Below are 27,716 nucleotides of genomic sequence, written 5' to 3'. Positions count from 1 at the left end.
ATTGCTGGGTGAGCTCAGATACCTACGCCATTAGAACTTGTACCGCCCACCCTGTGTTGGAGATGCTCTCCTCTTGAGTGTCCATACGTTCGAGGCTGCGAGCGATAAACTCCTCCATGCTGATCCCCGAATCACCTGCTGCCTCCATGTTGGTCAGATCGTTCTGTCACAATGAACGCTAGCGAAGGCAAAAGCAGGTGAAAATAATGTTTATTAACAATAAAAAGAGCTGGTCAGATGTACACAGTAATCCACAAACACAGGCCCGGGAAATGATCCAGGAACTATTTAGACGGGCAACCAGGTTGATGATGGATGACAGGTGATGTGATAATCCGTGTTAGTAGAAGTGTACTGATGGTCACTAGAAACGAAGACATGACACGATACATCCAACAGGAACAGAGATCAGGTGCAACGCCAAACGGAACAGGAACACAACCGGGAACATACCATAATGATCTGACAAAGATAAGACAAAAACAGTGAGTATATTTAGGCACCACTGATCAGCAGTAGCTGGCGCCGAAGATGAGATGCAGCTGAAACTGTTGATCAGCGGTAGTGATGAGTGACCACGCCCATACACACATGCACAATAACAAAGCCACGAGACAAGGAAGATCCAGTGAAGATACGAACCGTGACACCTAGGTTGCCTGTGTTAGAAATTACAAATTGACTAAAACCAAGCCACGGTTTATTTTTAAACAAAATTACAAATGTTTTAATGAACAAGCTTTCCTTCATGAAATTTATCAGAGTGATTTAAACTTAGTATGTGATATGGATGATGTTGAGCTGGCCTGGAATTATTTTAAAAAGACCTTTTTAGTCATAGTTGACAAACATTCCCCTATTAGAAGATGGGCAGAGCTAATCTGTGGTTTAATGACTCAATTGCCACAGCTATTAGAGAACGGAATAAAGCATGGATCCAAGCAAAAAGAAATAATAATGATAAATGTTGGTTAAATTATAGGGTATTAAGAAACAAATGTACAAGTCTAATAAAAAGTTCAAAAAGTGAACATTATCTGAATTTAATAAATGAAAACCTCAATGACCCCAAAAAATTTTGGAAAGCAATTAAATCTTCTTTGGGTGACGTGCCATCTCCCACTATCCCTGAAGTTATAATAGGCAATAATCCAGAGCCAAGGTGAAGTAAGGGGTAAACAAAATATAGTAGATACTTTCAACAAGCACTTTATTAATGCAGGAATAGTTACTCTGTTGACACTGCCACTCAACTCCACAGATAGTGTAACCTGTATCACAAACTTGTCTAATGTAAGTTTGAATAATTTTAACTTTACTCCTATATCTGTCTCTGAAGTACGAAAGGCATTGTTAGGCCTGGACTGTAAAAAGTCTGCTGGGCCAGACCAGATTGAGCCATATTTCATCAAAACTGCTGCAAATTTGATTGCTGATCCTATCTCCTCCATTTCTAATCTTAGTCTATACAGTGGTTCTATCCCTAAGTCATGGAAATCTGCATTTGTTCTCCCACTATTAAAAAGTGGAGACTCGTTGGTCTAAGACAATTATCGACCAATCTCCAGACTATCTGACTTGGCTAAACTGTTTGAGTCTCTTATAAATGAGCAACTAAAACATCTTTTAACTGACAACTGTATTTTTAGTTCCACTCAGTCTGGTTTCCGGCAAGGACACAGTACCATTGATTTAGTTTTTTTAGCATTTAATACCAACTTTAATTCTGCCAAAGATTTTTGTACCTGACTAAAGGCAGACTGTAAATGATGAATTGCTTCCTTCAATTACGGAGCAGAGGTGTACAAAATTGTATAATCTGCGTAAAAACTAGCCTTTGATTGATTCAGATTCAGAAGAGGTGAGACAATGACGACGGAATCCACACAAAGACAACGATAATCCAACACCAACAATAATCCACGAAAAACACGAACACCAGACGAGCGGGAAGACAGGACTGGAACACCGAAACAGGAGACATCAAACAACGATCTGACAAAGAGGACAAAAACCGGTGAGTATTTATAAGGTAAGGAAATGGGCTGCAGCTGGTGATGATAGGATGATCAGCTGGAGCGGATCCGGATTTGACACAACACTCTCACGCCCCCTACACACGTGCATTCATACAACAACATAAACACAAGACAAGAAGGAACCAGAAAATGAGTTTACCTTGACAATACCCCTCCTCCTAAGAACACCTCCTGGCGTTCTCAGATCCTCTTACCTGTCGATTGTAATCATCAATAAGGGAGTGATCCAGGATGTCTCTAGCAGGTATCCAACTTCTCTCTTTGACCGAATTATTCGGTTGACCGAATAAGTGCTCTCCCCATCAACGAGTCGCGGCAGGGGGGGGAACCGGGACAGGCGGATTAATGTGAGAATGAAAAACAGGCTTAATTTTGGACACATGGAAGACGGGATGAACCCTCCTGTACGCTGGAGGTAAATTGAGGCGGACTGCCTCAAGACTCAAGATTAGACAAGACTAATGATCTTGGTGACAGTGAATGGGCCAGTGAATTTGGGAGCAAGCTTATTGGAGACGGAGCGGAGAGGAATGTTTCTAGTAGAAAGCCACACTTTTTGACTGACGATATATACGGGAGGCCTTGACTGATGGCGATCGGCCTTGGCCTTGGTGCACGCCCCCACCTGGAGTAGAGTCTCGCGGGCTCTAGTCCAGGTACGGTGACACCTCTGGACAAAGGCGTGAGCAGAGGGGACCACGACCTCGGATTCCAGACTGGGAAAAATCGGTGGCTGGTAACCTAAACTACACTTAAACGGAGAAAGGCCCATGGCCGACACCGGTAGCGTGTTGTGGGCGTACTCCACCATAGAAAGTTGTTGGCTCCATGAGGAAGGGTTCTTGGTGACCAAACATCGTAACACTCTCTCCAGATCTTGGTTGGCTCTCTCAGTTTGGCCATTGCTCTGGGGATGAAACCCTGAGGACAGACTAACCGACGCACCCAGTAATCTACAAAACTCTCGCCAAAATTTGGACACAAACTGGGGTCCCCTGTCGGAGACCACGTCCATCGGAAGGCCATGTAAGCGAAAGACGTGGTCTACGACGGTCAACGCTGTATCCTTAGCTGAGGGTAATTTGGGTAAGGGAATCAAGTGAGCCGCCTTCGAGAACCGGTCCACCACGGTCAAAATGACTGTGTTGCCCTGAGAGGGCGGGAGGGCGGTAATAAAATCTAGAGCGATGTGGGACCAGGGTCTTGAAGGGACTGGTAGCGGTTGGAGTAACCCATCTGGGGGTCGATTGGAAGTCTTAACAGTGGCACAAACTGAGCAAGCCAAAACAAAACTGTGAATGTCACTAGCCATAAGTGGCCACCAGAATCGTAGCTTGACCAAAAAACTGGTTCGGTTAACTCCTGGATGGCAAGCCACGTTGGAGCAATGACCCCACTGAATAACGTCGGACCGTAATCTCTCCGGCACAAATAAGCGATTTGGTGGACAACCGGGCGGAGGCGTTACTCCTTCTAAGGCCGTCTTGACCTTCGATTCGACCTCCCATGTGAGTGTGGAAACAAATAAGGTTTCGGTTAAAATTCAATCGGGAGTAGACGGGCGTTCGGAATGATCAAAAATACGAGATAAAGAATCGGGTTTGATATTCTTGGAACCCGGGCGGTACGAGAGAGTAAAATCAGAGCGACCGAAAAAAAGTGCCCACCGAGCCTGCCTGGAGTTTAATCTTTTGGCAGTTCTGATGTATTCTAGATTCTTATGATCAGTCCAGACGATAAAATGTACCCCGGACCCTTCTAACCAGTGACGCCACTCTTCCAACGCTACTTTGACTGCCAACAACTCTCTGTTACCGATGTCGTAATTACGTTCGGATTTATAAGGGGATAAGCGATGAGACAAAAATGCGCAGGGATGCATCTTTTTGTCTGTTTGAAGAACGTTGGGATAGCAATGCACCTACCCCCACCTCTGACATATCAACCTCCACCACGAACTGACGTGAAGAATCAGGGGCAATAAAATTCCTTTCTTGGGAATCCATCCTTCGTATGCTGTGATGAATGAAATCCTCCAACGCCGTCGATGAAACACTCGCTGCTTCCATGGTCTGGTCAGATCGTTCTGTCATGCTGGTGAATAATAGATCAGGAAGCAAAAGCGAGTTACTCAGTTTATTGGACTTTAACAGATAACAAGAACAATGACACGGGCGTGGAAGGATGGCGCAGGGACTTCGATGGTCGATGGTGAAGACAGGAACACAAGAGGTGAGACAATGACGACGGAATCCACACAAAGAAAACGATAATCCAACACCAACGATAATCCACGAAAAAGTATCCACGAAAAACACGAACACCGGACGAGCTGGAAGACAGGACTGGAACACCGACACAGGAGACATCAAACAGACATCAAACAACGATCTGACAAAGAGGACAAAAACCGGTGAGTATTTATAAGGTTGAGGAAATGGGCTGCAGCTGGTGATGATACAATGATCAGCTGGAGCAGATCAGGTAATGACACAACACTCTCACGCCCACTACACACTTGCATTCATACAACAACATACACACAAGACGAGAAGGAACCAGAGAATGAGTATACCGTGACACTGTTGCAATTTACACAATGTTTTCAACTAAAAACATTTTGGCCGTCCATATTTCTTCTTCTTTTGTTTAATGTTGATGTACATTTTTCAGTGCATATCACCATTTACCACATATGGGGCAATTGTCCAATCATTTTTTTATCTTATCTTTTAATCTTTAATCAGTTTTATTATTACTGTGAACAAGAATAGTGGAGGAGCCAGGATATTTTCGCAGGGGCGGCCAGCCAGGGGGCAGCAACCAGCCGGGTGGCACAGAATTTTTTCAACGTAAAAATTTGTTTCACTGCAAAGTACTGGATTGTTTTAATGCCTACAACACAACTGAATACAATTAATTGGGGGAGTGCCTAGTACTTATGGCAGAAGTGCCCGCTTTTTGGTGTGTTCGACTGCAGGAACTTCGAACGACTTTAGGAACGCTTTTTAGGGGAACTAAATTAGCTCCTACTTCAGAGTAGAGTCTAACCCAACACAATAGAAACTACCAGGGATGTAAGTGTACGCTGATTGGCTGAACGCATGTGAAACACCAGCTCTCACTTTTAAAAAAAAGCTGTGTACACACACAGATTATAGCCTATATTTACTCCACAAACTAACTCTATGAACATGGAAAACCGTGATAGATAGACCTCTCAACCTTTACGCTAAGGGGAAAATCCAAAGCGACTTTGAGGGGACCAAGCGAAACATGATTATGTTTTTCTGCTCAGCTTACGACATAGGGCATCAACCACACGGCAAATGCTAATATTTTTTCATATAATGTCTCCTTTCGTTTTATACAGTTGTATCTAATAATGTACAGTATTAGACAGAACTGTTAAACAGATAATAAACTAATGAAGACGGTGAGAGCTGTGTGCTCAGGCTCTGGCATTCTCAGCGCAGAAAAGTCTCAACAACAACGTCACTTACGTTACTGCAGAGATCCTAAAGCAACCAGGAAAATGTTCCTAGAGGAGAATTTAGTTATCGCGGGATACTAAGCAGGCGCAACTTAGTTCCTAACTAAGTTTCTCGAACTACCCAGTGCGAAAGCCCCTTTTTGTGTACTTAATTGTATTTAAGATGGTGGTGCATAGATCATTCGTAAATTTGACAATTTAGTCTTATTCCTCAACTCCAGGCATATTAAGAGAAAAGGAGCTCACTCTGTAGTTCAATTTCCTCAGACAGCTTGATTCTGGTTCATAAAACCCACAAAAGCTTGTTCTCCATCATTGCATCCTCATGGATGAGGCATGTTGTAAATAACTACCTAGCTCAAAGATTAGTCAACCTTCATTGAATTTTATATAATCAATGCATTCTTCAAAATTTTTTAGTTCGACTGTAGGATCTGTTTCAAAAACCTGCAACAGAAAAAAAAACATTGAATATTTAACATTATATATTAGTTGACTAAATAAATTAAGTGGAAGCAGGCAGCACATAAATGCCAGAATGTAGAATTAGTTATCTTTAGTTATACATTTCCCAAAAGCATCATTAGGCAACTCTGGTCCCATGTTCTGTCATTATCAGCAGAGTTCAACAAGTTGGTGTTTCCCAAAACATACTCAGTTACGTACGTAACCTCGGTTCTCTCTAGAAGAGGGAACGAGTATTGCGTAAGTTGCTTACGCTACGGGTAAAATCATCTTTTCTCGAGAAATGAAGCCAAAATTTATCCTTAATTTTGTATTTATTGTCAACGCAGTGCAGCAGCCAGCAGACCTAGAGCAGGCTGTCTAGCGTGCTCATTGGCTGCCCTGCGGTAGCTGCAGCAGCCTACCACTGAGCCTGGCATGACGTCACGCCCAGTGAGGGCGGTTCGCGCCCTCTACGCATCACAGCCCGCCAGAATGGGTGTGGCTTAGTGTATAAAAGTAAGGCTCAGATGCTGCCTCTCTGGTTTTCATCGACTGAAGCGGAAGTCGCTCGTGGGGCGAGCACGCCAGGTTACACAATACTCATTCCCTCTTCTAGAGAGAACCGAGGTTACATACGTAACCGAGTACGTTCTCTTACGAGAGGTTCTCTCGTATTGCGTAAGTTGCTTACGCTACGGGAACCCTTTGTCAACGCCGTGCGCGCCAAGCATCCACTACATGAGTCCCAGGGAATCCCGGGGAACATAGATAAGTGGGAATAAGGTGGCCAGCAACGCGGGCCAGCACATATACATAAGCACTCATAGGGAATACAGAGCGGCGCTGCCGGTCTATATAAACATATCAACCCATATAGTGCAGCTCAACCAGGAGAGCTGAGTCACATGAGAGTAGTCTGTGCACGATCAGATCTGGGCAGAACGTACAACCCACTCATACTGACAGAAGTCTAGCCTGCAAGGCGGGAACTTCCAGGTTATAAAACTTAACAAATGTGGATGGGGAGGCCCAGCCCGCCGCCTCACAAATGTCATGAATGGAAATCCCGCTGGACCAAGCCCACGACGAGGCAACGCCTCTAGTGGAATGAGCCCTGATGCCCAAGGGGCTAGTGTTGTCACGATACTAGAATTTCTAACTTCGATACGATACCTTGAAAAATATCGATATTCGATACCATTTTCGATACCACAGAGAAAAAAACTGCCACAATATTAAGGGGGTCTTTTTTTTATTTAAAGCTAAATATTACAAGTCTAGAACATGACAATGAGGTATATTTTACATGAACAAAAATGTCCTGAGTTCTATCTGTTAATATTTTTTCATTGGACCAGAGCTAACATGATCCGTTGTGTTTTTATTACCTACTGTTATCAAAGATTAAAATATACTGTAACAAATGCATTGGTCATCGGTCATAAATGCTGGTTAATACATTAACTTAATTTGATGAACAGATTTAAACGCAAACGTGTGTGCATCACACGCGGAAACAATGCTCACTGGATCAGCATCTAGTCAAGTTGCCTTTATTTATATATTGCTTTTAATAATACAGATTGTGTCGAAACACTTAACTGTATCAAATTGGAGGATAGAGTGTCAGTAATGTATAATAATAGGGTTAAACATTCAATTTTCAGTTAAAGGCATTTCATTATTGAATTCAGACATGCCATTGTCTAGCTCAGTTTAGTTTAATTAGTATATGTGTAATCAAATTGATGATAATCGCTAATGAAGGCAAATTGCAGAATTAAATAATAATTTTTGAATAAAGTTAAACAGACACAAGTTAATTTACATCTGACCACAGTTACAATATTTACTTGTCTACGATTCCTCAGTCAGATTATGTTAACTTTAAGAATTACAGTGAAAAAACGAAACACAGACTCATATCAACAACAATACTAGGCCATCTTGGTTAATGTTTCAGAAAAGTTAAAATGAGAAGAGTTACAGTGTTAGGATGTTTTTAGCAGTGGTGCAGGTCTGTCCAAAAAACAAACACCCCTGATGCTGAGCATATGCTGCTAAATGGTACCCCTGGAGCCAATTCCTTAAGTCTGTTTTCATCTATAAAATAATTTTACAAAATGAGTGATGAGAGGGATATTGATAGTCAAACAATCTTTTGGGTGCCCGCAGCCCGCTCGCAGTGTGAAGCGCGTGTCCGCGCTATTCTCCGACATGCCCGCTCGCGGTGTGTAGCGCGTGTCCTGTCCACGCCATTCTCCGACTCCGACATGCCCGCTCGCGGTGTTCTTTATCAATCAACCAACCAAAGCCGATCGCACTCGCCATCTTTCCATTCACTTTTGCTATTTAACCAGAGCGAATGAGACGAGTGCGTCACGTGTGGTGTTTGTCAACGCGCCTTTGGAGAGAAGTGAAAGTGACTGCTCGGCTAGTATTGGTGTATCGATACTTCGGGAAATTAGTATTGGTACCGTTCAGATATTTCAGTATCGATATTTATCGAAATATCGATATTTTTGACAACACTACAAGGGGCATTGCAGACCTGTAGACACATAAGCATTCGCTATAGCGTCCACTATCCATCTGGACAGAGTCTGTTTCGGGGTGGCGAGACCTTTGGTGCGCCCACCAAACGAAATGAAGAGCTGCTCCCAGCGCCTAAAGGGGGCGGAGCGCGTAATGTAAGGTTAGAGGAGACTAACACCGCTCTCATTATTGGATGCTGGCAGAGCCGATAAAGAAATGACCTGCGCTCTGAAGGGAGTGCCCAGCACCTTAGGGACATAACCATGTCTAGGTTTAAGGATGACTTTAGAATCATTTGGCCCAAACTCAAGACACGCAGCGCTAGTGGGTAGCGCGTGCAAATCCCCCACACGTTTGACTGATGACAGAGCTGTCAGAAAAAAGGTTTTGAGCGATAGGTACTTTAGGTCCACAGAAACTAGAGGTTCAAAGGGGTATGCTTTCAGGGCCTCTAGGATCAAAGAAAGATCCCATATAGGAACCAACGGGGGTCGCGGGGGGTTCATCCTCCTGGCTCCCCTAAGAAAGCGGATGACCAGCTCGTTCCTTCCTATTGACTGGCTTTGTGTCGACTCAGCGAACGCTGCGATGGCCGCCACATATACTTTAAGCGCGGAGGGGGACCTGCCCCAGTCCAACAGCTCTTGAAGGAAGCTTAGTAACCACGATACCCCACACTTTCGTGGGTCCAGATTTCTGTCGGCAAACCATTTGGTGAACACAGACCATTTAGACGCATAGAGCCGCCTCGTAGAGGGAGCTCTGGACTGTGTGATTGTGTTTATAACTCCTTCTGGCAAGACAACAGGTATCCGTTGATTAACCATATGTGCAGAGACCAGCCCTCTGGATGGGGATGCCAGATTGAACCGCGGCTTGAGAGAGGAGATCTCTCCTCACCGGAATCGGCCAAGGGGCTGTACGAGACAGCCGCGTCAGCTCCGGGAACCAGACTTGGTACTCCCATCGCGAGGCTATAAGGAGCACCGAGTGGCGCATTTCCCTGATTCTCTTGATTACCTGTGGCAACAGTGAGACCGGAGGGAAAGCATAAAGCGGGAGCCTGGGCCAGATTTGGGCCAGCACGTCCTCGTTCTTTGAAAAGAACATCGGGCAACGAGCGCTGTCTTTTGACGCAAACAGGTCGACCTCCACTTTGGCGAAAAGGCGCCATAGCAACTGGACTGTCTGGGGGTGCAGGGACCATTTCCCTGGGGGAACGTTGTCCCTGGACAGTCTGTCTGGGTCGTCGTACAGGTGGCCTGGCACATGCGCAGCTCTCAACGAGTGCAGAAAGTGCTGAGACCATACGAGGAGGTGTTCTGTCAGATCCCAGAGATTCCTGGATCTGAAACCGCCGTGACGGTTCACGTAGGACTCCACAGACATGTTGTCTGACCGGACTAGAACGTGGTGGTCTCGTATGAACGAGAGGAAGCGATTCAGCGCGTTCTCGACCACTATCATCTCCAGACAGTTTATATGAAGGTTTTTCTCTCTGTCTGACCACAGGCCAAAAACCCGTCTGCCCTCGAAGGGAGCGCCCCAACCTAAGTTGGAGGCGTCCGTCGAGATGACCTTTCGGTATGAAACAGCCCCCATCGTCACTCCCCGCTGGTACCAGTCAGCCGCTAACCAGGGCTGCAGAGCTGAAACACAGCTCTGAGTCACTCTGATTTGTCTGCAGCCGGACGCCCAAGCACGGTGAGGCACCTGTGTCGATAAGCGAGCCGTCATAGCCACAGAGTCCAGTTCTATCCCCAGAAAGGAAACTGACTGACTGGGCAGTAATGAGCTCTTGGTCCAGTGAGACCCAGGCTTTCCAGATGCCTGAGGAGCACTTTTCTGTGTGATAGGAGTTCTATCTCTGACTCTGCCAGAATCAGCCAATCGTCCAAATAGTTCAGAATCCGCATGCCCTGATTTCTCAAGGGGGCGAGAGATGCGTCCATGTACTTCATAAATGTACGGGGTGCTAAAGACAGGCTGAACGGGAAGATGGTGTATTGATATACCTGACTGAATCTCAAGAATGGCCTGTGACGGGGTATTATCTGAATCTGAAAGTAGGCATCTTTTAGATCGAGAGAGATAAACCAGTCCGTCGGGCCAATTTGCGCAAGAATTTGTCAGGTCGTGAGCATTTTGAACGGTCTTCTCATGAGAGCTTTGTTCAAATATCTCAGATCTAAGATAGGTCTGAGAGCTCCGTCCTTCTTGGGCACGAGAAAATAACACCTGTAAAAGCCTGACTCACTCAGAGAATGAGGTACTGGTTCTATGGCCCCTTTGCACAGCAGCTTGGCTATTTCTGCGCGAAGTAGATGTGCTACTTCCACTTTCACCTCGGTCCGTGCATGAAAGCGTGGGGGACCGCGAGCGAAATGTAGTGAATAGCCTTGTCTTATTGTGCTTAGCACCCACTCTGATATCCCTGGAATCGCTTCCTATGTTTTTACATGTATAGCTAGGGGCAGAATGGCCTCTGGGTTCCGATCGCCGCACTTCGTGGGCTCGGGAAACTGAACCGGAGGTCTGGGCGCGGCGCGTGCGCCCTCGGTGCTTGAATACGGCGGCTCGCTGCCAGCAGTGGCTGGCCGTTTCATATGTGACGTCCCGATTGCATTGAATGGGGAACGTTTTGTGATCACTTAGAACTGTTCGTTAGTAAGCGTGAGCGGGCTGTGACGTGTAGAGGGCGCAAAGCTCAGTGGTAGGCTGCTGCAGTTGCCGCAGGGCAGCCAATGAGCATGCTAGACAGCCTGATCTAGGTCTGCTGGCTGCTGCACTGCGTTGACAATAAATACAAAATTAAGGATAATTTTTGGCTTCATATCTCGAGAAAAGATGACTTTACCCGTAGCGTAAGCAACTTAAGCAGTACGAGAGAACCTCTCGTAAGAGAACCATAGTTCCAAACAACATCGCAAATTTGTGTGGTTGGAAATTACCTGTGGCCAGCTCTCAACCTGTGGTTAGAAGCATAGTTTCTTGTTTGTATGAAACTTAAATCTTGAGCAAAATAAGCAAGCTGATGTTCAATACACTCTATATATTTCATTTTATTTTATTTCATTTCATTTTATTAGAGGATAACCCCTTGAGATGAAACATCTCGTTTTCGAGGGGGTTTCAGATAAGATTGAATCTGGAAATAAAGCAAAATAACTGAGAAAAATGAGAATGATCCTCAGATGCAATGACAATTTATAATGTAGAAAAATCTGGCATTAATTCAATCTCAAACTGATTAATTTAAAGAATTTATTACTCTACCATCATGACATCAACCAAAATGGTTGAACGACAAATTTGCGACGATACTGTTATGGGAAAAAGTCTTGACTAGTTAGTTGAATTCTTCAACAATGCATCATACTATGGTAGTTAAGCAGCGAGTTACATTGTTGTACGGGAAACCCAACACTATTTAGTTTGTGCAATGTGCTCTCTTTGGTCAGCTGGATGAATCTGTTGTGATGAACCGCTTTGAGTGTGTTTCGCAAATGTCATGCCCCTTACCATGACCGTGAGTTTGCACATGCTACAAACCCAACTCAACCAGGCCTTGTCCCTTTTTTTTTGCATATGACTTGTGCATTCATTATTTAAATTAAGAATATTGTGACCAGTACTATCCCTAAGAAAAATTCAAGACCATAATCAAGGCATTTCAGAGAGTTTAGAAACAGTGCTTACTGATATAATAACTCATTTTGGAGTGACTTTGTGCTTTGTAACTTTGCAAATGTTTTTCACATTCCAACAGCAACATTACACTAAAAGTAAGTTGAAAATGTAATTACCCATACAATTTGCCTTATTGATTTGCTTCAACCCCAAACCCAGCAGCCATATTGCAATGCATGCTCACAAACATGGATTTTAAGAGTCAGAATACAAGAAACCTCTAGAATGGACCTAAAAGAGGTTCCTCATAGGGGTGGGAGGGCAGGGGGTTTGGGTGCATGTGTTTGTGAATGGTTACTGTTAAAAACCACAAGATTGTGTTGCATTGTGGGACAGGAAACTGGAGAAAACTTTTTACTACATTATATCACACATATGTAAGATGTATGTGTCAAATGAAGAACCTTGCACCTTGAGATGACACCTTTAACTGTGGTATGCTGTCTGTGAGCTACCCAAGAAGGTGTTAGAAGCATATTCTATTCTTTTCAAATTTCTCAGTCAGTCGAGCTAGTCGAGCCTGTCAGTTGCACAAGAATCAGAAAGTAAATATTTATATTGACTCATTGTATGCCTCCAAAGTTTTACAGGATTTTGGCAAAATATGGCATTGTCATGTACTAGAATGATACGATTAAATTAAATTCACATTTATTTGCATAGTGCTTTTCACAATACAAAGTTTCTAAGCAGATTTACAGAAAATGCATGTGTCTACAGAACAATTAAGAGTGATCTGTTATCAGAGGTGATTGTCTAAGTAATGGATTTCAGAAATGTACATATACAAATCATGCAGTTAGTTGATTTATGGCAGAAACAATGAGCTCATTGTGTAAATATTATAAGTTGTGAACAATGATAACAATATATGAGAAACTTAGCACAGTTGCAATGATGGTCTGTATCTTTAAGATGTGAGAGTACCATGCATGATGTAACCGGATGTGGTTGGAAATGTGTTAAAGTGAAAAAGTAAAGAGGCTGTTTAGAAAAGCACAAGCGTGTGACTGATTTACCTCAGAAGAATGTATGAGAGGTATCTGATCACATAAGATATCTGACACTGAACAATGAAGTAATGACTGCTGAAAATTAAATAAATTACATTTTAAAATGTATTAATTGAAAACTGCTATTTTAACATTTAATATTATATTGTAATAATATTTCCGAACTTTACTGTTTTACTATATTTTTGATCAAACAATTGCAGCCTTGGCGAGCATGAGAGACTTTACTTAATTACTTAATTATTCAAACTATTCAAAACCAGTTTTCTTAAGTGTTCAGCATGAAATGTGCTAGAATAAACTTGATTTGCCTTGCTCTGCCTAAAAATATATTTGAGTACAATAAGAGATAATTTAGAAGAATTTGGAAACCTAACTGTGTGATCAGAATTTGTGTATTTGATATTGTATATTGAATTTTTTTTAAAAGATGCTTTTATGTGACTGCTTTTGTCATGGCAATGTGAACAGCACAAACCACATGGAATCTTATCTTTTCAATTCTGATTTGGGCCACTTCCATAGGCTATGGCTACATTCACACTGTGAGCCTTAGTGCTCAATTCCGATTTATTGCTCAGATCAGATTTTTTTTTTTTTTGTATAGCTGTTCACGTAGTTTTAAATGTGGCAAATATCAGATTCCAGTGCGAACAGATCATGGTCCTGAACTCCCCCGCATGCGCAAAAGAGCGACAAAAAGACATTACGCAGCATTGCTGTCAAATGGAAGTAAACATGGAGAACATTATAGCTGTATAGCATTATAGCATTCCGTAACTTTTTGGGGTTAATAATTATCCAAAATAAATGTTTGAGCAAGTACATAACCAGCCAGAGTTCAAAAAGATCTGCTTGCCTTAGCTCGATTCAAAACGGTAAGCTTGTAATAATGTTTTTAATTCCAGCAGTACTGGTGGATATCCGTGGGAAATTCGGGCATGTCTTTGCGTCATTATGTCACATCTCTACACATAAAGAAGGAGTCTTGGCTAGTAGGCTCTATTGCGTGTGAAGATGTTGGAGGTGGAGATTTATAGCCTTTTCTCACATCACTTGATATAATTAAAGTTATCAATTAGATGGCCGATCAAGAAAGGTTCAAATGACAATCACCAGTGACAACTGGAGATTCATCCATTGTAAAATGCAAAAGACTTCAGACTTCGGAGTGGCTACAGAAAAAAAAAGAGACTGCAACCGGGCCCATGCGAAAACAAGGATAAATATCGGAAGGGCATTAAATGTAGTCACGCAATGCTGATGTTGTTAACATTAACAATTTGAGAACAAAGTATAATTTGCACGGGTTGACGTGATATGATAAGCGATCGTTAGATTTAATCAGCGCGATTTACTGCAATGCTTTTTTTGACATCAGGCGGGTCAGGAGTCCTGGCTTAGGGCCAGGGTGGTGTCGGCTGAGCAGGCGGCCAGGGCGAAGCAGGCCTGGTAGGCATTCAGGGTGGTCCAGGGGGTTCAAGTGGCCAGGGTGGACCAGGCATTTCAGGCGGCCAGGGTGGGCCAGGCAGTTCAGGTGCAGCCACCGGCTCAGGAACAGACAACGGCTCAGGAGCAGACACCGGCTCAGGAACAGACACCGGCTCAGGAACAGACACCGGCTCAGGAACAGACACAGGCTCAGGAACAGACACAGGCTCAGGAACAGACACCGGCTCAGGAACAGACACCGGCTCAGGAACAGACACCGGAATGACCATCTTGTCCGGGGACACTGGCTTGGCGGCAGCCACCTTGTCCGGAGACACTGGCGTGGCTGACCTGGAGTGAACAGTCTCTGGCTCGGCAGACGTGACGTGAACAGTCTATTGTGCGGCTGATGGGTCGCACCCTTTCTTCCTCCTCCCTCTCCCTCTCTCCAAATAACTCTCATTAGAGTATTAGTGTACAGTCTGCTTAATATCTGCTAACTCTTTATTGTGATGGTCCTCCAACAGACACTCTACTGACAATAAGTAACTTTGCAACTACATGTTATTCTAACCCTAACACTACCAGTCTACTAATACTCTAATGAGAGTTAGTAGACATGTAGGTGCAATGTTACTTATAAGAGACAGAATGTGTTAAAGGGACCATCAAAATAAAGTGAAACCCACTAATGTTGCTAATGTTGTTCAATTTTAGGCGCCCGTCCTACCCCAATGGAGTCAGTCTCGGCCATGGAGGCAATAGTGCGGGCTGTCTTTGACCTCCTTCTAGGCACATTGGGACTTGTAAGTGACTGGAGAATTCTGTCACAAAATCCTTACATGGTGGCATTGCAAACACATTACTATCAGCAGATTGTCTTAAGAACAGATTGGTTTGAATGGACTGGACAGGCGATTTGTCAAGACCCAAACAAGCCACCGACATCTGCATAACAGATCTGGAGACGATGGGCCTGCGCCCGATGAATGTACAGACCCACCACTCGAACCTCCTGCAGCAGATCGGTTGGAGAAAACATCATGTGGTAGGGTGGGTTGCATGGCAGGTTACACCTATTCTTCACCAAGAAAATGTGAATTATACACGCTCATAGAGAGATTGTAAATCTATAGCATGTGGAGGTTGGGAATCACTCTCATCCACTGGTGTGTTATCAGTATGTGCAGCCGACACTGGTAGATGTAGAGACTGAAGAAGACGTTTCACCTCCAGCAGTTTTGAAGAGAGAGTAGCTACAGTCTTCGATAGGAAATGTTCTGAAGTTTCTGTCTGTGGTACAGATTTCAGCTGCTGCCGTGCAACACTTTTGAGTGCGCCGTGGCTGTTGTGCGAGGCTAACAGACGAGTTAGTGCCTAACTCAGCAAGGCGAAGCTGTCTCTCTGACAATGGTAGCAAACTACATTGCAAACACGGATCAGTCAGAGCCTCCTTCAGATGTTGAATGCCTAAACATGATAGGCATTGATCGTGTCCGTCGTCGGAAAGAAGCGTATTCGGACACAATTTGTAACTTGAAACAGAGATGATAGAGCTATGATCCATGACTCCTTTAATAACACGTCCTTGGTTAGAACCGTAGGCACTCAAAACTGTGATAACACGCACTCAGAAAGATCGATTAAATGTTCGGATAGAACCAAAAGGTTTATAACATGAAAACACAATCACATGTGAAAGTCAAATCTGCCTTTGGATAGAACCACGTGGCATACAATAACTAGCAAGACAGTGTGTACCCGATAAATCTAAGATATAATATATACAATCTAAGCAGATATATAGGTTTGCGGTGAAATGCTACCTAAGCGCGGTAGAAACCAGCCACCAGACAGTACCGTGGGTCTGCCAGTTGTGGGTCTTTCATGCGGAGACTCTCCTCATGTGTTTGCAATTTGAATATAATGATGCATTTAAAAGGTAATGGCTAAATATATCTTTACAAAAGTTCACAATGCTGCTGCAGATGCAATATAAGACAACGTTGAATAAAAACATTTTCGTCAGGTTAGACACTGATAATTAATCACTCAAACCCCTTTATCTAAACTCTCTACATAACCGCCGGACTCGCAACCCATCTAGCGTGTTTGCTGCCAAAAACTCCATGTCTGTAGTTTTTTAACCCTTTTCACTCGTGTTTGTAGTTCTAACCGAATCCTCGTCCAACGCGTAATGGGTTGTGGGCAATATTAGCCGTTAGAGTGTGCATCGATCTGCACTTCGGATTCTGACCGGAAATAGTAGACAATCCGGGTCTCTTTGGAACACTCATTTCAACATACTACGATTTGGGACGTACTAATTCTATTTTCGAATACTATTTAGGATGGATAGTATGCGAATTGGGACTTGGCCATCGTCAGGGCAGTTTACGGTGACAGGATGCACGCAACAGATCTGTCAGTTAAATATGATGAAGTAGTATTTCCCAAAGCTTGCCTACTCTTTTGCAACACACTCAAAAGTATGTACTTTTTCTTCACAAAAAGAGTACATACTTTTAGGGTGTAGCATAAGTAGGCGAATTGGGACGCAGCACAACCCATTTAACAACGATGGACTTTGAAGTCAGAGTGCTTCGAAAGTTGAAGCCTTCGAATTTGGATACAGCCCTGCCAGAGAAACAAGCCATCTTTAGAATTTTGTCTTTGAACTTCCGTTTTTAGCTCTGTATATTTCTCATCGCTGTCGAAGAGTAATTATCTGTTGAAGTGATTATTATGGAGTTAACGAAAGTTATCATGGGTATTGTTTGAAGCAGATGTCATAACAATGGTCAGTAAACCGGGAAGATTTCAAAACGAGCGGTTCATTCATAAATACATAAGATCTTACCTTCACGCTGTGGAAATACAAACCGGAAGACAGAACATAACGAGCACAGCACTGATAAGGGGCGGGGCTATAAGATCTGAAAGCATTTTTTACACTCATGTAAGCTAACATGATCATCAAACATAAATCGCATATAAATCAAAACTGCCAAAAGTTAACAAATGAAATGTCAAGCCAAGAAGAGTTACAGGATGAAATAAGATTTGGGGGAGTTGATGGAAACTATCTACTCGACCTATGTTTTGATCATACTTCTAAATCCGTAGATTGCTGAATCTGACGTAGAGGTTGACAAAAATGTTTTTTACAAAATTAGCATTTTGTTTAAAATGATGCTTTAAAAAAACAAAACGTACCCACATTCAAGTGCAAATAATAAACTAGTTCACTGAGAGTATATACAGTTGTACTTCAAAGCATACTTTCATAAGATAAAAAAATATGCTAGAAGTATTTAACTAGTAAAATATCAGTATTGCAAAGGTTACCTCTGCTTGGGAGTTTTTCTGGTGGAATATGTTGTACTTTGTAATGCAAAGTAGCCCTTTTATCATGCTTCTATTTAGTTAATCATTTGAAAAAATCTTGATGTGCCACTTTCAAACCACACCTGGCCTCTGTGGTCAGAACAGCTAAATAGGAAGTTGCAGCCAACATCTGTGTTCATTTAAATAAAAAAGTTGTGGAGACGGAGTTGATTCTATCCTAATTACAAAATATTTGTGAAGTTCAGGTGAGTAGATTTCATTAGACAAAGATTGTTAAAAAAAACCTAAATTTAGATGTTTTTAGTGCATTTGTATTGTTTCCATGACCTGTTTACGAATATTAACCGGTTAAGAAACTGCTGAGAAAGGAATACAGTCGTGCTCAGAATTAATGGCACCCCTGGAAAATACGATCAAAACTGTCTGTAAAAAAGAAATCTGCATCATTTATCCTTTTGATCTTTCATTCAAAAAATTGCCAAAAATCTAACCTTTCATTGAAGTAAAATAATTAAAAGTGGGGGGGAAATCACATTATGAAATAAATGTTTTTCTCCAAAACACGTTGGCCACAATTGGCACCCTTTAATTAAATACTTTTTGCAACCTCCTTTTGACAAGATAACAGCTCTGCGTTTTCTCCTATAATGCCTGATGAGTTTGGAGAACAACTAACAAGAGATCAGAGACCATTCCTCCAGATTCCCAGATCCATGTTGGTGCTTCTTCTCTTAAGGTCACCCCACTCATCAGGTCAGGGTACTGGGACGGTCATGGTAGAAGCTTCATTTTGTGCTCCGTAACAAATTTTTGTGTTGATTTTGATGTTTGTTTTGGATCGTTGTCCTGATGGAAGATCCAACCACAGCCCATAATAAGATTTCTAGCAGAGGCTGTCAGGTTTTGATTTTTTATCTGTTGATATTTGATAGAATCCACAATGCCATGTATCTGAACAAGAAGTCCAGGACCTCCAGCAGAAAAATATGCTCACAACATTACAGATCCAATGGTATATTCAATTGTTCACATGGAGTACTTATCCTTGTGTGCACCAAACCCATCTAGCGTGTTTGCTGCCAAAAAGCTATTTTTCTAGTTTCATCTGACCACAGAACCCTGTGCCGTTTAAAGTTCCAGTCGTGTCTGACAACTGAATTTGCTGGAGTTTGTTTTTGGAGGAGCGAAGAGGATTTTACTTGAACAAAAAACATGTGGTGATGTAGGGGTTGTTTGATTTTTTTTTAAATAGGCTTTCTGACCCCAAGACTCAACTAATCTCTGCAATTCTCCATCTGTGATCCTTGAAGAGTCTTTGGCCACTCAAACTTTCCTCCTCACCGTCCATTAAGGCAATATAGACACACGTCCTCTTCCTGGCAGATTCATAACATCTTTAGTTGATTGGAACTGCTTAAGTATTGCCCTGATGGTCAAAATGGGGATTTTCAATTCTTTAGCTATTTTCTTACAGCCACTTTCTATTTTGTGATGCTCACCAATCTTTTGCTGCACATCAGAACTATATTCTTTAATATAGATTAAAGAATTTGGTGTTACTCATTGTGATGGATGATTAAGGGAATTTGGCCTTCGTGTTTCCTCATATTTAATCTCCTGTGAAACAAGAAGTCATGGCTGGACAATTTCATGTTCCTAGTCACCCTGGTGTGCTAAAAAAGGTAAACATTAATGGGAATATACTTCAGAGATATTTTACACGTAAACAATTCTAGGGGTACCAATAATTGTGGCCAAAGTGTTTTGGAGAAAAACATTTATTTCATAATGTGATTTAGCCCCCCACTTTCAATTCTTTTACTTCAATGAAAGGTTCGATTTTTGGCAATTTTTTGAATGAAAGATCAAAAGGATAACCAATTTCTTTTTTACAGCCAGTTTTGATCATATTTACCAGGGGTGCCATTAATTCTGAGCATGTCTGTAAAGTAGTACAAAAGGATACAATTTATCAGCAGTTTCTTAAGTTAACTGGTTCATCAACTATCTTCAGGTAAAGCTGACTAGAAAAAAATAGAAGCTGTAACAAATAATTGCTTTTAAACTTTGTATATGAGCACACGTAATTTAAATGTATCCCAATGTTTAATAAAGTTTGAGAAACCTAAGTAATTATAGAGAGAATTTAGCTTTATTCAGTAACACTCACTTTTAATTTAAGTAAGATGGTTGTATTCTCGTGGATGAGACCTTTTATTGTTGATTTTAGGTGTAGAGAAATAAAAATATTGATGTAAAATGGTTTAAAAAAACCTAAATTTAGATGTTTTTAGTGCATTTGTATTGTTTCCATGACCTGTTTACGAATATAAACCGGTTAAGAAACTGAAAACTAAAATGGGCAAAATACAATTGCTTACAACTAAAAACAAAATAAAAAATGACCTGTAGTGTCTGTCATTAATAGTTGCAGAATCCAGTCATACTTTTGGAACTGCAATTCTGGACATTTGAAAATGTAGATCAGGGTGTAAACAAAAAATAGAACACACAGTATAATTGTAGAAAAGCCTATAAGAGCACCATCAAGTGGCAATGTGGAAAAATGACAAAGAGAAACAACTTTTAAATGTATTCAGTTGTCAGTTATTACATATTTTTATTCAACACAAGCAATGCAGACCAGACCAATATGTCTGCCATCTTGAGATCTTTTTTTCAATATATATACAAAGAGTGTGATAAATATGCTGACTGCAACTTTAAATTGGATTCACATATTGTTGTCCTTGCAACAATCAAACAAACAAACAAAGGATTGTTGTCCTTTAGTCTTAGTCTAAACCAAACATGGTTTAGACTAAGACATTATTTCATTAGGAAAAGGTTTTACCACCATATAGCTGTATAAATAAGGTTTCAGATCCACATGACCACAGCTATATAAAACACGTATAAACATAAATATATACATTTTAGAGCCAAATAACAAGAAGACAAACACAAATCCATTGTATGTCTATGATATGAAATTGTCCATGAGATGTTGTTTAAGATACCACTACATACAGAGAGTATGATGTCAGTTTCGATGTTGTTGTGGGTATCAGTCTGGAAGGGTGTGTCTATTTGACTAATTTCTCAGCTTTGACAGTGCTGTGCTTCTCATGAGGACAAACACAAGACAAAGATGAAATTTCGACACAATCCAAAATTTTGTGTCCACAGAATTGCTTTAAGGAGTCTAAGCAATAGTTTACAGAAAATGTCCAGACTGTGAAATGCTCAGAAAGTAGTGGTTGGCGGTTGGGCCACTTCTGTCCAAACTTGTTCGCCTGGTTTTCACTGTATTTTCTGAGAGACAGAGAGAGTCTGAGTGTTGATGCCTAGTTGAATGACTTTACCTGTAACGCTGATGTCCCAACACTGACCATTAACAGTACTGTATGTGTCTCTGTCATATTGTTGTGATTGTCATTCCTGCCCTTTTCAGATTCTAATTGGCATGACACGTGTTTAAATTAATCGAAGAATTGGTGTTTTAAATGCTGCGTGTAAACTTATTGTGGCAATTCATTGTAGGTGTACTTTTTTTTAAGAATTACTATGCCGTTCCATGTCACCAACATCCTACGTCATGTAATTTAAAAATTTTAATTCAAATGATAAAACAGATGGTAAACATTATCATTCAAAAAGACAAATAAAATAAATAAATAATAATATTAAAAAAAAAACATCCTAACAATTCGAAAAACATAACAGAATGGCACTTTGACAATTAGCCTATGTCAAAAATGTCTATACTGTCCCATTTGTTTGTTTTTTGTGGGTTACAGCCCTTCTTGCCTAGTTAGGCATGATATTATTAGCTTTTAACATATAAATGAAAAGCTTGTATTATACAGTAAATCACATTAGACTAGAGAATATGCTGCTTTATATAGGCTACCAGTGTCTTTCCAAATGTATTAACTACAATAATTTAAAATCAAATCATTAGAATTAAAATTACTTTCTTACACAAAAATAGTTTGTTTTCTTGTAAATCGTCTATATTTGTAGCCAACAGGTTCTACTGTCACCTCAGGGGGCTAATGGTCATGTATGATAATGATTCCACCCAGAAAGCTTAAGTAGTAAAGCTTAAGCTTTAATTCAAATCAAATATTTAAACTGATTGTGTTATACTTCCCACTTTCTCCATTCTCTTATGTACGCATTTATGTTATTCTTAATACTTGGTGACAGTAGCCTACTTTTTATTCATTTTAATTCATTTAACATTTTTAAAGCATCATTTGTATGGTCTTAAATTATTTTAAAACTCAATATTACTACATGTTTGTCTTTATCTCTCTCCCTCTTTATTATGAACTTTGAATCACAATTGTGTATGAAATGTAAAAGCTGCTCATTTTAAATTATATAAATAAACTTGCCTTGCCTTATGCTACATCTGTAAGTGCAAGCGTGTTAGTCACCTTGTGTTTGTTTCACTCCGGTAGCCGTTGTCATATAGGCTAAAACTTGCAGCTATACTGCAGTTTCACTTGATAGGTATCAGGGTTTGCATGTGTCGAGTTTCAACCGAAAATCTATGTTGACGCTTTTCATTTCCAAAATGGAGAGATGAAGTTTTGCGTTTATTCTCGATGCGTCAAATTGCCAGATATGGTCATGTCCGGAAAAGGGTGAGTCTGTTAAGAATTAGTCCCGCCCACTTCCACCTGACGTCGTCACTCAAACAGGTATACATAATTAGTCACCTGTTGCGCGTTAACATCAGTCGTTTGGCGGGGTAGAGAGAGAGAGAGAGAGAGGATATCTGCTGGATCTAATCTTTATAAAGCTCAAGAGTCTACAGTCTAACAAGCGGAATAACTCACTTTGGACGGATTTTGTTCTCGTTTTCAAGGCTAGCTAGCTGAGCTTCTTTGGGTAAAAAGCTGTTTTATTAATTAAAGAATAGTTAAAGTGCGCATTTGGATATTAACATAGGCTTACGCATAATTTCCTCAAACGGAGTGATTTATAATGCCGGTAACGTTACTGTTGGTGTTTGTTTTTCAGTTATACCCACGATGAAGGTTTTAATCGCTTTGTTTGTTGTGGTATTTGTGGATATGGTCGCCTCACAATGTAAGTAGTTTTATTTATTTAATTTAAATTTTTAAATGTACATTACAAAGTGAATGCAAATTGGGTTAAATTGTTTAATCCTGTCGTCATCAACTTGGTAGTTAGAAGGCAAACAAAGAGATCCTGGGTGTGGTTCAGCAGCAGCGGCGGGGGAGGGGGGGGGGGCACAAACTCTGCTTGCCTGGGGTTATATACGTTTTTAAATTGAATCCTGTTTTCCAACAAATTTGTTGTTTAAACCAACACTATATACTTATATTTATTTAAATCCAACAGGTACTTGTAACAGTATGAAATGGGCTGTATGTGATGGAACCCCATGCCAGTGCACGCTTCAGTTTGCTGATGATGAGAAGCGTCCAATGGATTGTACAAAGTGTGAGTTTTCCTCTAAATTTGCTCTTGAGTTATTTAAAGAACTTAATGTTTTAGGGGTCGTTTTTGACATCTGTACCTTAGGCTCTAACCTGGCCTAGCCTATATTAAAAGTATAACAGCCTAGTTTGCTGGCTTAACTGAATTTGAAAACCCCACCTAAATTAGCTGAGCACCAACTTGCTTAGCTGAGACAAACCAGGAAGGTTTAATTGTCTTTTCTTAAGTGTAATAAGTGGTTTTTCAATTGTCTCTCCCCTCAGTGATTCCCAAGTGCTTCCTCATGAAAGCGGAGATGTATCGTGCCAGGAGAAACCTGACCACAAGATCAATTGGTGGGAAGCCAGTAGAGACTGCCTTTGTGGACAATGATGGCATCTATGACCCAGAATGTGAGAGCGATGGGAAGTTCAAGGCTGTCCAGTGTAACAAAACTGATGTGTGCTGGTGTGTGAACAGTGCTGGTGTACGCAGGAGTGACAAAGGAGACAAGAACATCAAGTGTGAGCCTGTGGAGACTATGTGAGTGCACTTAAGCATGTAACCGGGACACTCTTCTGACTGACACACCCAGTATGAGGTGTGGTCTATATTGTACGACTGTTTGTGGAAGGAAGCAAAATTTTAGTCTGGCAATGCCTTTTTTTTTCTTTCTCCTGTAGTTGGGTTCGCCTGGAATTGAAGCATAAAGATGTAGCGGGTGTTATACTTGATGTCCCCAAACTGAAGACGTATGTTACAATTGATTTCTAGTTCTTTGCTAGATCGTGGAATATGGACCTGCTTTTGAAGTGTTATGCTAATTTGTTCCTGTTTTTACAGTGGGATTGAGAATGCTTTGCTGGAGCGTTACACGTTGGAGAAGAAATTTGTGTCTGCTGTTCAGGTAAGACATTGGCATTGTAATGCAACCCCTCAACTCTTCTGCTTGTGGTACAGAACCTAACACCCCCCCCCCCCCCCCCCCCCTTCATCTCCAGTATGATAAAGATGCCCGTCTCATTGTTGTGGATGTCAAAAAGGAGAAGGGACAACAACTTCCAGACCTGTCCCGCATGTCTTATTACATGGAGAAGGATGTAAGACTCCTTGCGACTTTTCTTGTAATTTTAATGCCTGGTTTTATGTTTGTAACTTGTGAAATTCATACGTCTTCCATAGGTCAAAGTTCTGCCCCTGTTTAGTGACCCTAAACCATTTGAGGTCAGTGTTGAGGGATCAAAGGTGTCCATGGAGAATATCCTGGTCTACTATGTAGATGAAACAGCGCCTACTTTCACCATGCAGAGGTTGACCGGTGGCATCATTGCTGTCATTGTGGTGGTCAGCTTGATTGTGATCGCAGGACTTCTTACTCTGGTAAGTGTGTATGTAGATTCACTTTTAAATGAAGTATGTGTGCATGCTTGTCTAACTGTTCCTCTTATTTTAGTTCTTCGTTGCACGGCGGCAGAAGGCCCGGTACAGTAAAGCACAGGTTAGTTCTCTCTTACTTTTCCAAACTGGTGTTTGTTTTTTTTTCCTTCCTAAAATGAGCAAGCTTCTGTTTTAACACATTTCCTTCTGTTCTTGCAGCCCAGAGAGATGGAGACCATGTCTTAAAGCTGTTAATGATGTCCCATGTACTTGAATCTGATACTGGGACGTTCCCCATGCTGAAGCATAGACCTGTTATGTGCATTACATGTGACACTTTCATATTGGGAAAATTGTGTCTGTTACATGCTTGCTACAGTTGTTTTTAAGCAATGTTGCTGTTACGTTTTGCTATTTAATGAGGGCTCATTTTCATTGGATCAACATTTTAACTTTGTACAGTTTGTGTGACTATGTTTTTAATAAAATTTGTTAAATGTCATGGTTTAAGTCTACTGTATTCCCAAGTTATCTGCCATATGCTAATTTAAATAGTAATTCAACTAAATGTATATTGGTTTCAATGAAAAGAACAGTCCTACTGCAAAACAATTATCTGCTTTTTTGTGAGCAAAGGATTTGATTGTCCTTTTTAGCCCAGGGCTGTTTGTCACATGAGATTCATTACAGAAGTAAACATTATTCAAAGTCAATACAACTTGTTTAAAAGGCCAGTTTTAGCTAGAGAAGACTTTACACTGTTTGGTTTGGGAAATGAATCCATTTCTGAGACTATGTATAGGTAAATAACAAAGTGCAGAAAATGGTAAAACCAATTATGCTACAAACCAATGTTTTTGAATTACAATAAGTGTAACAAAACCAGTTTGCAATATCCAGCAGCATAATGAACTTTTTAAAGTAGCTATAAATGAGATGCGTTCAGTTGGCAAGTGGCAGTGCTTGCTCTTAAGGTAAATAAAAGGTTGTAAATGCAAGTGTCTACTTGTACACCTCTTAAACTTAAATTTGTACAAGTCTGACTTTCAGAATTTAGAACCAGGGCTGTTTATTAACTCAAACTGTTGACCATTCAGTGAAGGACTAATAATTAAACCCATGAGAGAGCTGTGCATTGGGCTTTTTGAGAAACCTGTCAGACCTGTTGCTCATGTTTCAGGCCACAAAGTTTCTCATTGTGGTATGACTAATGCAAATTTCTGACTCAACCTCAACCTCCTCTCACGAACCAGGAAGCAGCGTTTACTCAAATTCTGTTTTTGGTAGACAAGTCTGTCAGGTTTCAACAGGCACATTAATAAATGACCAATTAACGAAAAACTTTCCCACACTTGCTTAGTAGAAATCACACAATTTGTGCAAAAATAGCAAACACCTTGCCAAAGAGAGAGTGGCAAAAGACCAAATCAGACTTTTTTTTTTTTAAGATATATCTTCACACAAAAGCTTGGCTGGCACTCCCTTGCTTTCCCAGAAAAGCTTCGAGCATTTGTTTCTCAGACTAGTTTAGACAGGTTTAGGTGGATCACATGTTGCCCTCCCCCAACCGTGCTCAAACCTGAGTTGGGTGTCATTCTGCGTTTCCATGGCAGAAAAGGAGGGATTAAATAACAAAGCTTGTCAGATGAGTGTGGGTCACAGTGGGGAGGGACATTTTCATGAGGATGGTTCACTCCTCACCTGTGTTTCGGTTCACATTATCGACGATACTTAAAAAACACGTGATTCGGTTATGATCAAATGTAGCAAAGCAATCTAATTTTGTTACATCCTTGGCTTTAAAGTATACAAGTGAAGTCACCATACATAGTTTTCAAGTATCAGGTGTTTATCTAGATCACTTGGCTCTGCATTCCTGCTTTAAGAATAATAATGACTTGTTTGAATTGAAGGGTAAATGTTTCCAAGTAACATACCAAAGTAATAAAAACAAGTATTTGATTCAGTGTAATGAAGGGAGGGAGTCTGCCAGTAGAACAAATAAAAACTTTAACAACACAAAGAAAAACAGCTGCCAAGTGGAAAGATGAGACATGGGGAAAATACCTGTATGTTTGTTTTTAATTCCACTGGTTTGGGAAGGAAGTGTAGCAAAAAACCAACCAACTGAGTCAGCAAGTCAGAACAAACCTTTGGTATAATGCAAAACTAGTTTCTTATTGATATGTGGATTAAAAGAGATTGTATCATACACATAATAATTAGGTGAAGTGTAGCTGTCTTGTATTCCTGAACAGTACGCATTATATACAGTAGGTACACTAACATTCACGTTTAGGGTCGGTAAGATTTTTTATTAAAGAATTTAATACTCTTATCCAGAAAGAACAAATTAAATTGATCAAAAGTGACAGTAAAGACGCAAAAGATTCACACGTCACAAAAGCTGTTCTTTTGAACAGTCTATTCATTAAAGAATCCTGAAACAAAAAATGTATAAAGGTTTTAACAAAAACTATGAAGCTATGAAAATTCAGCTTTGCATCACATAAAAAAATTACATTTTAAAATGTAAAATATTTATTTTAAATTGTAATAATATTTCACAATATTACTTTTTACGGTATTTACTTTGATCAAAAAAATGCGGCCTATAGGTGAATAGAGATTTTTTTCATAAAACTCTTTCACAAAATACTAATACTAACTTATGATGAATTTCTATTTTAAAAACAGATTCAATTTTTGTTTTTTTTGAGTAATTTTAAAGATATTTATTTAAAATTTGCATAATAGATAATATTTATAGAAAACACACAGGAAAAATACATACAATTTACTATGACGTAATCTGTCTTAGTGTCCCTTGTTGAATGATGAAATATAATGCTTTGGCTTTAGAAAAATCTCCTGCATTGAATATCT

General features: G+C 40.7%; 1 protein-coding gene across 1 annotated transcript; it reads left to right on the top strand.

Annotated features, from left to right (window-relative positions):
- Positions 1 to 22,502: 22,502 nt before the first annotated feature.
- On the top strand, positions 22,503 to 25,332 carry epcam (epithelial cell adhesion molecule). The gene is made up of 10 exons (XM_077236359.1): positions 22,503 to 22,898; positions 23,031 to 23,099; positions 23,376 to 23,477; positions 23,738 to 23,996; positions 24,137 to 24,205; positions 24,297 to 24,360; positions 24,455 to 24,553; positions 24,636 to 24,833; positions 24,907 to 24,951; positions 25,050 to 25,332. The coding sequence occupies exons 2-10, from the start codon at positions 23,042 to 23,044 to the stop codon at positions 25,074 to 25,076; spliced, it is 921 nt and encodes a 306-aa protein (XP_077092474.1). The 5' UTR covers positions 22,503 to 22,898; positions 23,031 to 23,041; the 3' UTR covers positions 25,077 to 25,332.
- Positions 25,333 to 27,716: the final 2,384 nt, after the last annotated feature.

The sequence above is a fragment of the Siphateles boraxobius genome, unplaced genomic scaffold (genome assembly GCF_051911475.1).
Source record: "Siphateles boraxobius isolate OS27281-9 unplaced genomic scaffold, OSU_SipBor_1 20, whole genome shotgun sequence".
In the NCBI taxonomy this organism is placed as follows: Eukaryota; Metazoa; Chordata; class Actinopteri; order Cypriniformes; family Leuciscidae; genus Siphateles; species Siphateles boraxobius.
Note: the sequence above shows the minus strand (reverse complement) of the source record. Positions and strands in the feature narration are given on the sequence as shown.

Excerpts from the sequence above, each read along its gene's own strand:
- epcam (XM_077236359.1), top strand. The coding sequence starts at position 23,042 with ATGAAGGTTTTAATCGCTTTGTTTGTTGTGGTATTTGTGGATATGGTC. Across the intron at positions 23,100-23,375 it reads GGATATGGTCGCCTCACAAT|GTACTTGTAACAGTATGAAA; the intron begins GTAAGTAGTTTT and ends TAAATCCAACAG. Across the intron at positions 23,478-23,737 it reads TCCAATGGATTGTACAAAGT|TGATTCCCAAGTGCTTCCTC; the intron begins GTGAGTTTTCCT and ends CTCTCCCCTCAG.